This window comes from Emys orbicularis, chromosome 3 (assembly GCF_028017835.1).
Source record: "Emys orbicularis isolate rEmyOrb1 chromosome 3, rEmyOrb1.hap1, whole genome shotgun sequence".
Taxonomy (NCBI): Eukaryota; Metazoa; Chordata; order Testudines; family Emydidae; genus Emys; species Emys orbicularis.
The window spans coordinates 143,752,419-143,770,114 of NC_088685.1; the positions used below are offsets into that span (position 1 = coordinate 143,752,419).

Consider the following 17,696-nt stretch of genomic DNA (forward strand, 5'->3'; position numbering starts at 1 on the left):
TATATACTGTTATGCATCACTGTCCCTTTCCCTCCACCTTGTCATTGCTCAACCAGCATATTTAGCATGTTTACTCTTTTGGTTTTTAGTGCCTCTTAACTCTCTTAGTAATTCAGGTTGCATTGGTGGCAAAAGGAGTTGGAGATGGCTGTTAACTTGGGGCACAGCCTAGCTTCATCTTATGTATTGTACAGTGCGCCAAGCATATTACAACGTATAATTACATAAACTGTAATTTAGATAACTTTGCTGGCATAACTTCTAGTGCAGGGACTGGTGATTAGATACCCCAACAAGGGAGATGTGGAAAGGGGCTGTGTCACTTTCTCCTCATGCCCTTGAGAGGGGCTGGGGGCTTGTCTCTGTAGGGCGGGGGGGGCGTGTGTCATGCGCCCCCCGGTGCCTCCAGAAGTGCTGCTGCCTGCTGCACCCCCGGTGTGAGGAGACACTAAGCACTGGCCAGTATTGGCCCCTAGGTCTGTGTCCCCGCCTGAGGGCTGATCACCGCCTTCCATTTTATTTTCCATCTTCCCTCCTCCCCCAGCTCTCTCACGTCTCTCGGGGACACCCGCCCCGGGCCAACCCCCCCGCGCCCCGTGCCCGCGCGCGCCGTGTGTGTGTACGGGTGAGAGACTCAGCGAGAACGCGCGCGCACGCGCGGCGGTTGGGCCGGGAAAGAGAGGCGCGCGCGCGCGCGCGCCCCCGCGCTGCTCCGTGACCCATTTCAGTGAACAAAGGATTTTGCTGGAATCTCTCAGCGCTATACCTAAAATGGCGCCCAGCGCGCTCATCTCGGCCACCATAGAGATGAGGCGGGGCAGGCGGCTAGAGCGGCGCCGCTGGCACTTTTCTCTCGTACAGTACTTTACACACGGCCCGGCTCTGCCTCACTGGTAGCGTGAGGAGGGCGCTGTGAGCAGCGGCATGGCGGGGGAGGGCGAGCCCGACTCGGAGAAGGTAAGGGGGGGAGAGCAGAGTGCCGCCTTCTCGTGGGCTCGGCTCGTCGGGAGCCGGCGCCTCCCCGGAGCAAGCGGGGGAGGGCCCTTGGCCACCCCGCTGGTGGCTGTGTCTCCCCCCTCCCCCCGCTGCCGGGGCGGGGCCACGGCCCCCGGCCGGTGACTGATCCATGCGGATTCAGCGCAGAGCCAGGCGGCCGCGCCCTGCCCGTGTCTGACCGGCGTGGAGGCGCCGCCGCGCCCGCTCTCCCGCCGCCCTGGGTGGGAGCTGCGCCCGCTCTCCCGCCGCCCCTGCACTAGAGCCAGGTCCCCCCAGCGTGCAGGGCTGGCGCTAGCGCGCCTCCCCCAGCTCCCACTCACAGCGGGGCTGCCAAAGCTAAGTTTAGATCCCCTGCCCTTGACAGGGGCCTCCTCAAGGTTACAAAGTCAGTACCCAGAGCCCCGGGTCGGGCCGGCCTTTCCCTGGTTGCAGCGATCGCCCCCTAACTAGGCTTCCAGAGTCCGTGATTTGGGGTTTCATAATTTTGCCCGATAACATGGTTAGGGATTTTTAAGCATTTTTAAAAAGTTGAATCTATTTCAGTGTTCAGAGTTGTAGGAAATTAGGGCAGGCCCAGATAATTATTTTAGGATAATTGGTGTTGAGATTCAAAAAGTTAAAGCTTTGTAACGGTTAAAACACAAATTGTCAACATTGCATGTCAAAATATACACAGTAAATATCCTGAAATCAAACTGTAGTTCTCAAGCAGCACTTTTCATATTTTACTTAACTGTACATTTCGATGATTATTCATGGAATCTCTCATTAATTTGTATGTACAGTGAAATCAGTGTTTACTGATGCATAACAATAAAATCTAATCCTTTTCCGCCTATTTATTATGCATACAGTTCGTATGTGGATATTCTAAAATAAACAATAATACTAAAAAGCAAATAAGTATGTGCTGGTAAATGTCATGTGCTCTCTTGGACCTGATTATCTTCTCCCTTAGATCTGGTTGTGGATCTTTGGGTGACTGGGATCCTTTATATATTTAATATATGCCACAGTCTCTGCTGTATTAATTATCATTTCTGCAGAACATGCACTGGGGACATATGTTGTAAGGTAAGAGTTCTTAGTACTAAGGCTCCAATGGAGCTGCCCTACCTTCAAGATGCTGATGAGGTACAGGGCATCCCAAGGAGTCCCTGGAATCTGCCAGGTTTGGGACAAGACCCATGTCCTCCTTTTTTGGGGGGGGGGTGACCTATCAAAGGGATAGGGCATGCGGCGGAGATACTAATGAAGATGTCCATATACCCTTCCCCACAGGTTTTTCTATGGGGTGTGATTTAGGGCTCTTCTAGATTCTGAAGAGCCTGGTGATTGCCCTGATGCAATGTCAACCGTTGAAAAACAGATGGAAAAACTCATGGGAATTTGAAGAAGCTTGAAGGTTTCCTGTGGATTTTTTTTTTTTTTTTTTGGTCTCCTTTTTCAATGGATGGCACCATTGTGTATACATATGCAGCATATTGTTTACCAAAAATATTTTTGTATTAAAATACATTACATTTTAATTGAAGCCTCTTACATGCTCTTAAATTTTACTTCCAGTTAATTTTAACTGAATATAACTACTCTAGGACAAAGGTTCTCAATCTGTGATCTGCTGAAGTACTTCCTGCTGAAATACAGATGTTGTTAGGTCATATGGTGCTGGCTTTCATCCTTATTTCCAGCTGGTGAAGTGTACTAAAGATAGCTAAGAATACATTAGATGCTTTCCTAATATCTCTTTTCCACATAATCAGGTGATTTAATTGTCACAGGAATGTTATGCAATCACAGTTGGGAAGAGAGGCAGTCAGTACAATTGAGAGTGGGCGGGGAGATGGGCCATGAAAATGTGTGGACCACAACTATGAAAAAATTGAGAATCCCTGTTCTCTGCTTTATGACTAGTTTCAGACTACCGTATATATTCGTTCATAAGCCAAATATTTTTGGTAAAAATGTGACGCATCAAAGAGCGGGGGTCGGCTTATAAACGGGTCTACACCAAAATTTGATGATTTTAAACTCTATGGAATCATTGAATTGAATATCTAATACATTGTCATTTTGTTTACTTGGAGCATCTGCAGGCTTGGAGCCCCTCAGCTCCCTGTGGCTGCGGTTCACCGTTCCCAGCCAATGACATTTATGTATTTAAACTTTCTGCAAAAGATTTTGATAGGGCTTCTACACTTGTGTACCAATTCTAATCTCATATGTATACAGGTTCTCTAATACTAGGCATAACCATTGCATAAGAACCTAAATTAAGTCTCTCAAAAGTAATACAATAGCATAGCATCTTCTATACTATCTTGTCACAGGGTAGCTGGTTCCTGTGGATAGACTAGGCCCAGCTCCCCTGGATGAGAGCAGGTGAGTCCAGTCCACCTAATTAAAGGGGGGGCTTGAATACACCTGACCCTAAAAAGCTGCTAGTGGGTGATTGATTGAGAGAGGTGTGCCTGAGGAAGGAAAGCCACAATGGAGTGGAGCTAACTCCAGGAGCAGGTAGGTCTCCTGGAGCAAGGGGCCAGATCCTCAGGGAGACAGCCCTGAGGCTGCTGCCCAAAAGAGGGGGCAGAGCTGGTCAGAACTGGGAAGTTGTGAGGCCTGTGAGTGGGATAGAACTGAAACCTGAAAGTGAGGACTGAGTTAAGACTGTTTTTCTGTTCAGTTAAGAAAAAAAAACTCCTTGAAAGAGATGGGGTGTGGCAGTGTATATTTTGGAGCTGGAGTGAAGCCCTGGTCAGTGATATATCTAAAGTGTCCAAGAAATAACTTTTTAAAAAAACTAAAGATACTGACAACATAGCTATTGATCATAACGTATGTAAAATCTAAGGATTTAAAAGCAAGACAGAAATGTGCCTTCATAATGAACAAACACACTCTTTTCAGCAAGAAATGCAGATTTCATCACAACAATAGCAACCTTGACTCTGAGCCATATATTTTTGGGGCCTTTTATGCATATTTTTTCATCTTGATTTTGGTATATAAATAGATTTTTTGGAAGAATACTATTAAGTAGGAAATACTGTCAGTTAACTGTATTCAGAGCAGAGAATCTAGAGATGCCTGTAGAGGCTTTTATAAATCTAAAATAATAACCTATTGTAAATTGTTAAATGTTTTTCTTTTGGTGATGTTACTTCTAATTACTGTTGGAGACTAATGTAATAGAAAAGTGAATAGCTATCAGTTTTGGGTAAAATTATATATATATGGACCAGCATTTGAGGCTGATCAATATTCAATAATGTTTATTGCTTGGATTTTCAAAGGGATCTAAGAGTAGTAGGCGCTCAATTCCCTTAGAAACCCCAGGCTACATAGAACACTTTTTTCCCAAAAGGATTGTGTTAATGATTACTGAGAAGAACTATATTTATTTATTTTTGGTCAGAGTAAAGGTTGTTCTGTTGTTGAAATATGTTCTTACAGAAATGCGTATGGTTTTTAAAACTAATTCTTTTTGGATTTTGTAAAAGACATACTATTGGTTTTTTTGTGAATGTAAATGAAGGTATTTTTACAATTTTAAATGGGATGGACAGGTCATCAGATTATTATTATTAAAGGATTGTGAGTAGTGCTGCCCAAACAGATTGTCTCATGCAATGCCTGCCTGACAAAGATGCACATGTTCACTATGTAATTAAGTTAGTCACATGTTCATGTGCAGCACAACATAACTACAAGCTGAATGCTGGTAAAATATGCTTTAAAACAGCTCAGTAAATTAAGTGTCAAACTCAGGGTTAGAACTCTGGTCTGTTGCCTACACATATAATGCTTAATCTACTAGTTCTCAAAGCCCTCCTAGCTAATTTATCGAATTTCAATGCTTCAAGATCAGTGGTTTTCAAACTTTTGTACTGGTGACCCCTTTCACAAGCCTGTGAGTGTGATTATTCTCTCCCCCCCCCCCCCTTAAAAACACTTTTTTATATATTTAACACCATTATAAATGCTGGAGGCAAAGCAGGCTTTGGGGTGGAGGCTGACAGCTTGCGACCCCCTGAGGGGTCCTGACCCCCTGTTTGAGAACCCCTGTTCAAGATAACACCTCTGAAAAACAGATTTTTAATCTGTACATCTCAAATCACTTTATAGAGTGGGTAAATATCCTTATTTTGCAGTTGGCCAAGTAAAGATATATAAAGCAGTTTGTTTGAGCCTGTATGGTCTGGTGGGTAGACATGGGTTAATTAATTTAGAAATTGGCATTGTTTCCAGCTCTACCACAAACATCTTATGTAACCTTTAGCAAGTTACTTAAGGGCAGATTTTTTAAAGGTATTTCGGCACCTAAAGATGAAAATTAGCCTTGGTGGGTTTGGAGGATAAGAATATTCTTCACTTTTTTTTTTCCCCCCTCCATCAGTGTTTTCATTGAAATGATCATGTCTAGCTTTTGAATAATAGTTTTAAAAAACATTTTACTTTTCTTTTCCCTGAACACTTCCTCTTGCGTTAGCCCATGTCCAAAGTCTACCTATGTCTCAAATGTTGTGGGGTAATGTGACTCTGTTGGGCAGGTAGGACGCAGACATTTCAGAATTGAGCCATTTTAAGTCTTAATCTCAAAAAATACTTCCTCAATCTGAACACATTTTAGTTGTCATGGAGACAACCCTAAAAATCTGAAAGATACGGTGGCGCTCTGTGTGTGTGTGTACACACATGCACCCTTGCGCGCACACAAACACTAAAGGGGGATCAAGTCAGCCTTGTGATAGAGTTGAGATTGGAGCCTCTGTATGGAAATTTATCCTTTTTCTAGATTTTAAATTGAAGTGATGGAACTAGTTAGCAAATGTATTATCACTTTATTAGCCCCAATCTAGTTTTAGAAGGCACTGCTTATAATGAATATTATTTGTAAAATTTTCAGTTTACTTCATATCATTGAATTACACAGTGGGCCAAATTCATCCCTGACATAATTCAGTAGCAGTCAGTGGACTAACAGGATAGATTTGGGATGAATTTGACTCTATTTTCACAATCTCATGTTTTGTATGACAGTGCATTGTTTTGCACAAAACAAATATAGCTGAAAATAATGAAAGTCTTATGGAGTATTTAAAATAAAACCAACAACAAATTAACTGTTTTGTACTAACGACTTAATCTATAGGGGACCACGTTTTTTGTCTGAAAATCAGAAAGAGGGATGGAGAATGCAACTCTAATGTATTATTTCTTTTAAAAAAATTATCTGAATTAAGATCTTGTCATAATTTAACTACTTTTTTTTTTTTTTTTTTTTTTAATTCTAGACCTTTAAGCTCCTAGGAATCCTTGATGTCCAAAATATTCCCTGTTCACGAGAGTCAGTACTCTATGGGTCACTGGGTTCTCTCGTTGTGGGCCTTGGACATTTTTTAGCAACCAGTGAGTATTTTTTTATTGTTTTCCTGTATTTCTTCCGCAAGAGAGATTAATTTTTCTGCTTGGTTTTGTTCTGCTAGTTGAGAGAAATAAAAGTAGTTTGGATAATTGTTTTCATTATCTGTTTTTTCTCTTTCAGGTAGAGTTAGAAGATCTTTTGACTTTGGAATGGGAGGTTTTGTTTTGACAACCTTAGGATGCTGGTATATAAGATATTTCTTGAATTTTGACAGACCAGTGCTGCAAATTTGTACATATATTCCTGTGCCATCCTCTGTCACCTTTCATACTCTTTCTTGGAAGACTCTTCATGACTTTTAGCCATGCCTCCTTCCTCTCCTTTAAATCCATTCCCAAAACTTATTTTGCAAGGATGTTCATAAACCTTTAGCTATTGGACTTGATATTTTTAATAAACATTAAATTTAAAAAAGCATTCTGCTACATGTGGCTTAGTCTCCTAAGACACCATGCAGTCCTCTTGTCCTCTCTTCCCTTCATGTCTCTGTTTCCTCCCACTGTCAAGTCTTTCAGTTAAAATTGTAGCTTAGGCCATAATCTTGTGAACACTTAAAGATGTGCTTATCTTTAGGTACATAAGTAGTCCCATTAAAATCAATGAGGACTGTTCACATGTTTAAAACTATGCAGGTGTGTAAGTATTTGCAGGATCAGGACCAAATTCAGATCTTTAAAAGTAAAAAAGAATAAAATGTTTAGGAACCAATTCTGTAGCTGTGTGCACATGGGAATTCCTTGTGCAAAGTGGCTGTAGAACCATGCCTTAGAGAATTAGCAGCTGTGCTAATATTTACATAAATGCTTGTAAAATGTCCAGTTATGATATATAGAATTTACAGTTCATTTTAACTTGTTGAACAGTTGTAACTCGATATTTTTCAAATGTATTTTGTTTTTTTCTTCCTTAAGGATATATTGCAGATATAATCATGCAAAACTAAGGATCCAGCAAAGAATTATTCAAGAAGGGATGAGAAACAAGATCTTATATGAAAGTAGTGATTTTGATCCAGAAAGAAAACAAAACAGCAATCTAGGAAGCAATTCTTAGTTTATCACAGAGCAACCCAATGGTCAAATACAACCTGTGGGGTATTAAAATGGAAGTGCAAAGGCACACTCTGCCTGTAAGTGTGGGATGAGAACAAAACTGATAACCCACACAATCTTTTTCCTACTGGACTCAAACAAACTACTCAGTCTGTTAAAGAAGACCCTAACAAATGTTAGGGTTGTGTATAGATTTAAAAGTTGTGTACATTTATATGCAAATCAGGGATGGCCTTCCAGTTTCTGGCCCATTGTGTTTGAAAATGATAAATTTAATTGCTGAGGATTAATAACAATGTTTCAGAATTGTTTAGAACAATGGTGTGTAGCTCTTCTAAAATGACTAGAGGTTTTAGCATCATTTTACAATAAAAGAAAAAATTAATCCAGGTTATAATTATTTTTCCCCATATCTAAACAAGACCTTTATAAATAATTATTTAAAATTAAATGCAATGTATATCTCTATGCTGTTTAATGTGAAAAATTATTCCTACTAATTATTAGAATAAAAAGAATATTTATCTGGTTGATTGAAACAAAATGAATAATGTAAAGATCCCTCTTATCTCTGTGAAACATACAGTATAATGGGCAACTTCTACTAGTGATGGCTAGTTAAGACAGTTAATAGACACTTTTAAATTGAGGATAAAAATGGGATGTTCTTTACTATTTGAAACTAAAAATGAAATAATTTACTAATAAATTTTCAAGAGGGCTATTTGCTACTCTTTTGTACTTTATGTTTGGGATACTTTATCTCATAAGTCCCGGTCTTCCAATTAGAGCACTTCTTTGCAGTAGCCTGTACTATTTACAGTTTAATAATTGGGTAGAGCGGTACCTGGTTGCCTTGATTAGTTACATAAACCACTGCTGGGTCGATATTTTATTTTGAAATGTGCATAATATATTGTAAAATTGGTGTTTTGAAACTGTACCCTAAATTTATCATTTCTGTATTTGTTATAAACATTTAAATAAATGTATTTAAAAAACACTATGAATTGTTCTGTATTGCAAACTCCGGAGATGGTATTGTATTGTTTAGCAGTAGTATATTGTTGAAACTTAGCTCTGATTTAGGTTTCAGAGTAGCGGCCGTGTTAGTCTGTGTCCGCAAAAAGAACAGGAGTACTTGTGGCACCTTAGAGACTAACAACTCTGATTTAGGGTTTCCGTTTGTTTATACACTGCTTATCTACATCAGTGATGAGGGTGCTTAGTACCTCATAGGATCAAGCCCAGTATTGTTCTTTTTAAAGTGCATTACCCAGTGAACTACTTTGGAACAAAAGCAGTCTATCCTTTCTAGTGAGTAAAATAATACATTTTTTTCTTATTACCCTGTAGACTGAAAGGGGATTTATTTGCACCTCAGGGCTATAATTTTATATATTGCTTGATCCTGAGGGAAGTTTTACATACAAACCTTCTGAATGTTAACCAGTGCATCGTTTTGTTTAATACATTCTAATTCAGAAAACACTTGTCTGTGCCAAAGCACTTTTTTCTTTAAAATTATTACATGTGAGAGCATTGACAAGCTTACAGTGTCTTTCGTAATAATTTTTAATTTTAAGTACACATAGATTAGTCTCCCAACAGACTAAAAAATCCTATTTTTCCTTTCCATCCTTCTCTTCTTTTTTTATTTCCTCCTTGTGTGGCTGAATTCTCTTGTTCTGATCTTGTATGGGGAAAATAACAGTAAAATGGATTTTATTCAGGAAGAGAGCTTTTCAGTTTAAGAGATTTTGTATAAAGTACAAAATAATCTCTGCAGGACTCAAGTAACCTTACAAAGTACTTTGCTTGCTTCCTTCCTTAAATCTTCCATTGACCAGAGAATCTGTACAAACTCCTAGGTCAGCAGCCATACAAAACTAATCCCAGTTCAGAAAGGAAAGTATTTCCCCTCTAGTTATGTTTTTTTCCTAGGCTTCTGTCCAATTGGGAATTGACAGTAGTGAACAATGCTTAGCAAACTCCTCTTTTAATACATGGCTGAGTTCTTTCTCATCTGACAGAATAAGAATTGTGATTGAATTACAGTTTAATTAAGGGTTGAGTATGCTTGCTGGCTGAAAAGTCATAAATGAGTTAAGAAAAGGAAAACAAAATCACAGATTACAATTTACAGCTTTCTTTGCAAAGAAAGGTTTAATAACTCCTTCCCTACCAGTTTTAGATGGTAACATGCACGTAAGGGCAATCAGGAGTGAACAGACTGCCCCGTCTGGGAGGGGAAACTAGCAAAAACATCTATAGTAAAAGTAAGCAAGTTAAGATTCAAATCAAGGAAACTTCAAGTTTAGATTGACATTCAGTCCTGTCTTATGCTATGTCAGTTTAGGGACATTAGATGCCCATGCTACAATATAGGGGTAAAGACTATTATACAAGACTGGAGCGTCAGCTCATGTGCCTGTGTAGTACAGAATTGTATCTTTTTTTGGACTTGCATTGGGTAATTGGTAAACATTCATACTAAAGTTATATATTGCTGCTGTTAGTACTGTATTTAGTTCCTTTTTATATTTATTTTAAAATAACAATTACTTTTGTGGGATTGGGATTTTGTAAAATTTTCCTCCACTAAATTGAAAATATGTTCTTCTAGAGGATTAACAGGAAATAGTAGGGAAAAGGTTGAAAACATCAATAGCTTCACTATTTTTTCATATATGTATTTATATTCAAATTTTGGGAGGAAGGTGGTGTTAATATTCCCTGCTGCCCTTTCAGCAGTGGTGTCAGTTTTAAACTGCTTGTCCCGTTTCTTCCTCCCCCCCCCCCCCACCCCCGCATTGCCAAGTAGCTTTTCAGCAGCTGTCCCATGGCCCTACAGTCATGATTTTATTATTAGCTGTTGTAAAAACAAAACTGCAAACTGTTCAATGATCTAAATTTACTCACCTGAGTCATCCCATTGAACCCCATATGGCAACTCAGATACACAAATCTTGGTAGGATTGACACCTTAGTTTTTATGATGGATTATTTATTTGAATTACAGTATTGCTTAAGAACACTGTTGTACTGGTTGCCTTGTAGCATTTACAACCTAGATGAGACAAAGGGTGGGGGGGACTGGATACAACATACAAGCAGATAGATCATCATTGTTCAAAGTGCCTTTTTTGTTTTTTAAGGGGGTTTTGCTGGGAGGGAATTAGCTAAATGAAGTCACAAAAGGAAGAGGAGACACTGAAGAGGGAATGAAGGAAGGAAAGGAGCATTAAGAGTTAAGCTGCAGTGAAAAGGGGGATGGTTTTGGAACAGTCAGAAGAGGGGGAAGAATATTCAGAGTAAAAACTAGAAAGCACTCTGACATCATCCATATCTCAAAGTGCCTGCTGCAGCTGTTTGTGTCAACAATAGAAAGTAAACTGAAAGTGACTGGTGCTGAAAGGGCTGCTGGGCTGAGGGACAGGAAGAGAAAGGCTGGAGGCTATGGAACCTTTGCCAAAATACTTAGGAAGAGTTCTTTATAAGTTCCCTATTGTATCCTAATAGGAACTATTTTTCATCATGCAATTGATTAACTTTATTTTCCCAAAAAATACATTTAAAATTAATGAGCCATGCTCTTAACAGCTAGTACTAGTAAGTGATCTCAGAATACACATGGTGTGTGCACCAGCAGCCTACTAACCCAGACCCTATTGTGCCTTATCTGTTTAAGACTATGGAGTCAAGGGTCTCTAAACTGAGAGCTAGCACAACTATCTCTGTATGAGCAGGGGAATCTGACTCCTCGCTCTAGATGTCGTGTTGTATTTCAGATCTGTTTGAAATGTCAATTCTGGCTGTATTAAAGCTATGACAGTTGTCATTCTAGAAAATCATTGGTTTCAGTGTCATTTTTGTATATGGGCTACCACATTCATATCAAGTGTGAATATTTTAACCTAAGTGCCTTCTACATCAAACATGAGGGCTTACTCAGTCCTGTCACCTTTACAGCTTTGAATCAAGTATGCAACTAGTTAGTGACATAGTTGATTTTTTTTTTTTTTTTAGACATTTAGCTCTATATACAATCTGGTTATATTTGGTTATTATGATAGCTAACCCTGTTTTAATTGCCAAAGGCCTAAACTGATGGTCTTCCTGTAACCAGCATGTAACACTTCTGCTGTGTGAATGGGAGCCACTAGCTGTAACTCTGCAGTTCATTTAGTCAATCCTCCTTCCCTACAGCTCTCTAGAACATCCTACTTACTGTACAGAGAGCATTGCCCATGTTACCATGTGCATGTCCTATGGGAACTAACTCCCACTGAGGCAATACAGGATAGCTGCCTGGATTTTTCCAGAACGCATAGATACAAACACAGGCAGCAAGATAGGCATGGATGCACAAGTTCAGATAAGACATGACTGTGTTGTGACAAAGCTGTTCTGTAGACCTCAGATCAGTTTGTTGTAAGCATGTCAGATGAGTGACAAAAACGGGTTACTAAAATACAGTTAAGTATCAGAGGGAGCCTTAGGCAGTTTTTATCTAATGCTTTCCTGATAATTTCTATGAATTGCTTCAACCTGTTCCTTTATACATTCCAGTTATAATCTTCCATCATGCAATTATGACATTGTATCCTTCTGTATGAGCCTGAACTGGTTGAGCTTTAGCCTGTAAACCTTTCAGGGCAGGAAACTTGTTTGACATGGGTCTTCTACTGTGTAATGCCACACAGTGTACTCCATTGCATCATCACTAAAAATTCCTCCTTCCTTGATGGTCATAATCTGTCAGGGCTACTGCAGTTCAGTTTTGATAACCAAAGGATGGGGTAATCTAGTCCAAATGCCATGTTTCTCACACAGTTCTCTCTGATTATGATTGTTACCCTAAATAAACAAGTTTTACTTCAGTGCAGAATATTCCCCATATTTAACTTTACTACTTCTTTCTGCTCCTCCAATAAAATAACATACCTTGATACCTTTGAAAACATTTCTGTTTTCCTGTTCTCCAATTAACTGATTTTTTAAATTAACATTAGGAGTTCTGAGTGTGACACCGAACTTTAAAATCCAAAAGGAAAAAAAAAAACTATTTAACTAGGTAGGGTTCCCTTCCCTACTGTTCCTCAACAACGATTGACAATTTTATTTTATATCCATGAATTCCTGTAATGAAAACCTCCCCCACATTTAAAGCAAACCTTAAACACCTCCAAGATGAACAAGAACTGGCGTATGTCACCACCAAATCCTGCTACAGTAGGAATCTTCAGCAGATGTGACTAATAGCCTGCTGCCTCTCTCTCCCCATTACCCACAAGTAGCAGGATTCTTTTAGAGGAGGCTGCTCACAGGTCAATCCGTCTTTAATTAGAGTATATTTATGGCTCCCTGAAGCAGTAGGGATATACAAGTGAAGATCATCTCCCTGTAGATCAGTATAGAAAGGCTGGTTTTACTGTTAAGGCACTTGACTAAGATGCCAGAGATCTGAGTTTAATTCCTGGCTCTGTCACAGACTTCTTGTATGACTGTAGGCTTGTGCATTTGTGAAATGGAAATAATACTTCCCTAGCAGGTGACACGTATCAGTAATTGTGAGATGCACAAATGCTATTGTGATGCAGGGGAAGAAGATCATCATACCACAAGCTGTACCATCATCAACCCCAGAGGAGACAATGGATGCCATCATACCATCCAAAGCAACCAAATATCAGGTCAAGAAAAAAGACTGAGGTACAGCAGAGGACCCCCAGCCTTTCTCTTCCACAGCAACGCACAACACTCCTATATCAGCAAATTTGTCAGAACTGTTGGGATCCATATTAGATCCAGTCCAGAGAGCATGATTTTTGAACGCCGCCTTGTACCTTTCCACCAGATGTGGTCTGCCATGACATCGGACAAATGGGTGCCAGTGGCTAATCACCCAAGGCTACCCTCTACCCACCCATCCTTCCCCATCCCTCTTCAGGGACTCTTCTCACAAGAGCCTATTACAAACCGAAGGGGTCTTAATGCTTTATTTATTTAACCATAGAGGAGGTTTCTATTGCCAGTATTTCCTGATTTCAAAGAAGAAAGGTGTCTTCATCCTATCCTAGATCTGAACAAATTCAGCAAATATATATATATATATATATATATGTATATATATACACACACAGCATCTAAGGTTCAGGATGATAATGCTTGTCTCCATTATTCCATCTCTCCAAGCTCAAGACTGGTTCATGGCTCTCAAGATGTGTATTTCCATATAGCTATCCATCCAAAACCACAGGAAGTACCTAAGATTCACAGTGGGTCCCAATATTTATCAGCACAGGGTTCTGCCCTTCAGACTCTCCACAGCACAGAGTATTCACAGAATGCCTGGCAGTGTATTTAAGGAGACAGGGAAGCCACGTCTACATGTAACTGGACAACTGGCTGATCAGAGGTAGGTCCCAACAGGAGACCACAGGGAGGGATAGCTCAGTGGTTTGAGCATTGGCCTGCTAAACCCAGGGTTGTGAGTTCAATCCTTGAGGGGGCCACTTAGGGATCTGGGGCAAAAAATCAGTACTTGGTCCTGCTAGTGAAGGCAGGGGGCTGGACTTGATGACCTTTCAAGGTCCCTTCCAGTTCTAGGAGATGGGATATCTCCATTAATTAATAATTAATCCTTGTGAACTACAAGAAATTTTCATCACAGACAACAGAGAGCATAGGAGCTGTGACCAACTCCTGCTTGACAAGAATTTACCTCCCAGAGAACAGATTCTGGTTGCTCTAGTTGATGGTGAGCAACCAAAAATCAAATTCAACAACTGTGTGCGCGCATGAGAGTCTGGGACTCTTAAGCCACACATCAGCGTATATATACACACATAACCTCGCTTCACAGACTTCACCTGCAGCCTTTACAACTCTGGCAGAGGTCTATGGATTCCACATCCCATGATCAAGACAGTCACAGTCCCATCTCACGTCCTGCAAGAGCTCAGTTGGACCCAATGAACATACAAAAAGGAGTACCATTCTCTACCCCCTCCGTGACAATGGCACTTATGACAGACACTTCAGGAACAGCTTGGAATGCCCACCTGAAGCATGGTGCATAGAATAGGGTCTCAGGACAGTCTGAAACTACATATGAACATCCTATAGCTCAGAGGCATTATAGTGACCTGCATAGCATTCTTGCCTGCTCTGCGGAACGCCACAGTGCATTGTATAAACAAGCAAGGAGGTGCTCAAACTTCCCCTCTGCCAAGACGACATCAGGCTCTGGATATGATGTCATCAACACAGAATAACCCTGTTGGCTCTACACCTGTCAGGCATCAACAATGACATATCCAGCTTTTTGAGCAGAATGGATGATTGTTGTGGTAGTCCATCATACAGCCAATAATCCATCAATTGAGGACTCCCATAATAGACTTGTTTACCAGAGGACACCAGCAAATGCCCAATTTTTGCCCCAGATGGGTGTGAACTTGGCTTCGCTACCAGATGTCTTTCTCCATTGGTGATCTCAAATTCCTATATAGCTTTCTGCCAATTTCCCTGATCCCCAAGATAATATCCAAGATCGGATGGGACAAGGTTACATCATCCTGAGACCCCCCTTACTGGCCAAGGCAGTTCTCTCTATCAGGCAATTGCTAATGTCCAAGAGGCCTCCCATTCACCTCAAGCAGCTCAGACATAGTATCTCTGAACCAAGGTCAAACACTGCAGCTGATTGAGTGCTATTGACAGATTGGTCCCTACAGATTCAGAGAGTGCTCATACAAAGCAGGAAACCTTCCACCGGGAAGACTCACTCCTTGAAATGGAAAAGATTTTCCACATGGGCCCCCCAAAACAATCTAGTTCAAGTAGCAGACCCAATACTTAAGATTCTCAACTAGCATTTGACTCTCAAAATTCACGTTGCAGCAATATCAGTATGTCATATTCAGGTACAATCATATTCGATCTTTGATCCGCTAGTGTCTAAATTCCTTAAGGGTCTCCTTCATTTTTGCCATCTGGCTAGAGATCTAACTCCTGTCTTGGACTTCAGTATCATCCTCCTAAAACTCATGGAGTTGCTCTTTGACCCATTATTGGGTTGCTCAATACACCACTTGACCATAAACTTGTTTTTTCTGGTGGCCATTGTCACAGCTCTCAAGGTAACTTCAGTTTTGACTCCTTCATGGCCTCATTGAGGGAGCCCCAAACGGGTCTAAGGTCTCTAGCCATCACCTTTCTCGGGGCAAGAACTCACATTCCTCTCCCTCCAGACCTGGGATTTAGGCTGCAATTCCTCCTGCCCTCCAATGCAATCACCTTAGCACATTTGAGTTTAGATCAACATGTGGGGTCCTGTTCTCTCTCAGGGGGGAATGACCAACCAGCTTCATAAACCAAAAGATTAGTTTAGAATAAAAGCATGACAGAGAATACTTATCTTGAAAACAATGAATAGCTTATACACATGCCTGTCTTACCAGATGCCAGTCATCTTCCACATGGAGACCCTGGTTGGTTTAAACTCTTTCACGCCCTTTCTGCAAGGTCTGTCCCTCTTGGTCACAGTATTGTACCAGTTCTTGGATTGTGTGAGAGTGTCTCCTCTCCTCTAGATCAAGATGCCCACTTTATACTATGCTCAGTTATTTGTTTGCTGAGCCTCTTGAACCTGATCAAAACCAGTATAAGCAATTCCCTCCCAGGAATGGTACTTCTACAGACTTGTTTAACAGTCTAGGGATTTGCATTAAGTCCCCCCTCCCCCGCCAATGATTTTAGTTCCCGATAGTTCATTCATACTAGATGACTTCTCTTCAGTCACTGTTTTTCTTCTCTTGTGTCAAGAAAAGAAATTAACTTGGTCCTTTCTGGCTAGTAACAATACAAGATGAGAGAGGAAACGAAGTCACACCTACTGTTTCCCAATTAAGTTTCCCAGTTTGCCACAGCCATTGCCTCAGCGTGGACAGTCAGTGAGCTTACTCCTTCCATATGGACAGAGGTGTTGAAACCACACTCCAAGTTAATCTCCCAAATTGCCTCTGAATTCTACCTGATCAGTTACCTTGCCAGTCATCTTCCTGGAGCCACACTTGACACTAGAAGAAGAGAAGCTGCATATATTGGACACATCCAGAGTTTTGCTCTAATCTCATCTCTTTGTCGCTATAATCTAGCCCATCGAAAAGCCAAGCCATCTCTTCTGAGAACCTCTAAGTGGTCCTCACAGTGCATTTCCAGAGAGCCTCTCCCTCTGAACGTCACCAAGACAAGCAGCATCTTCTGCCTGCTTCAGGAACATTCCAATCTGTGAGAGCCGCAGGGCTTGCAACGTGAAGCAATCCACTGACTTCTGTTAAATTTTATGCACTTGACATGACAGCCAGGTCAGATGCCAAGTTTGGGAGAGCAGCACTTCAATGGCTATTTGACTGATATACTTGAAACACCTCACCTTCCAGGGAGGTTACTGCTTGCCAGTCACCTACAGAGGGATCCACATTAGCATATACTGTAGTGTAAATAACTGTTCTTTTTCCTGATTTTAATTTTTAAATTATTTGCAGTAGGGTAATTCTTGCTGTATTATAGGGGAAGCTGGCAGAAATCCCTATATTTAGGTTGCCTAACACTTTCCATTGTAGAAGATTCTTGGGACCTTTTTCTGAGGCTTCTTTTACACCTAGAACTTCGGTCCACCTATGTACATTAGTTAGGGCTTGAAAAATTTCACACCCTAAAAACCATAGTTAGGTTGACCTAACCAAGGCGTGGAGGTGGCTAGGTCAACAGGAGAATTCTTCCATTGACCTAGCTACTGCCTCTCAGAGAGGTGGTTTAACTATGACAGAAAAACTTCTTCCATCAACATAGGAAGCGTCTACACTATGACGCTACAGCAGCACAGTAGCTGTGCCACTGTCGCAGCACTAGTGTAGACATAGTGAGAAGCTCCAACACTGCCATTGTTTGCAGCAGGTAAAGGTAAAGCTCTCCAGCTAGAGAAGTGGATTTTCTGTATCCCAAGATTTTGCTGAGATGTAAACTGCTGAAAATTGCCATTTTCCTTCTCTCACTTTACATAGTGTTGCTCAGGTGTTAGCAAACTGCCAAAATAATGATTAAACATTAACAGTTCAAAGCTGGGCTTATGCCACTACTAAAGCAGCAGAAGTCACTGCACTGAGAATGCCTGGGAGCTGCCAGAGCAGCTGTAGCACGAGGAGCCATGGTGG

At 40.9% G+C, this 17,696-nt stretch overlaps 1 protein-coding gene across 1 annotated transcript; it reads left to right on the forward strand.

The window, feature by feature from the left end:
* The first annotated feature begins 810 nt into the window (after window positions 1-810).
* Window positions 811-8,474, forward strand: LOC135875898 (cytochrome c oxidase assembly protein COX20, mitochondrial). The gene is made up of 4 exons (XM_065400972.1): window positions 811-957; window positions 6,291-6,405; window positions 6,542-6,605; window positions 7,333-8,474. The coding sequence occupies exons 1-4, from the start codon at window positions 925-927 to the stop codon at window positions 7,472-7,474; spliced, it is 354 nt and encodes a 117-aa protein (XP_065257044.1). The 5' UTR covers window positions 811-924; the 3' UTR covers window positions 7,475-8,474.
* The last annotated feature ends 9,222 nt before the right edge of the window (window positions 8,475-17,696 follow it).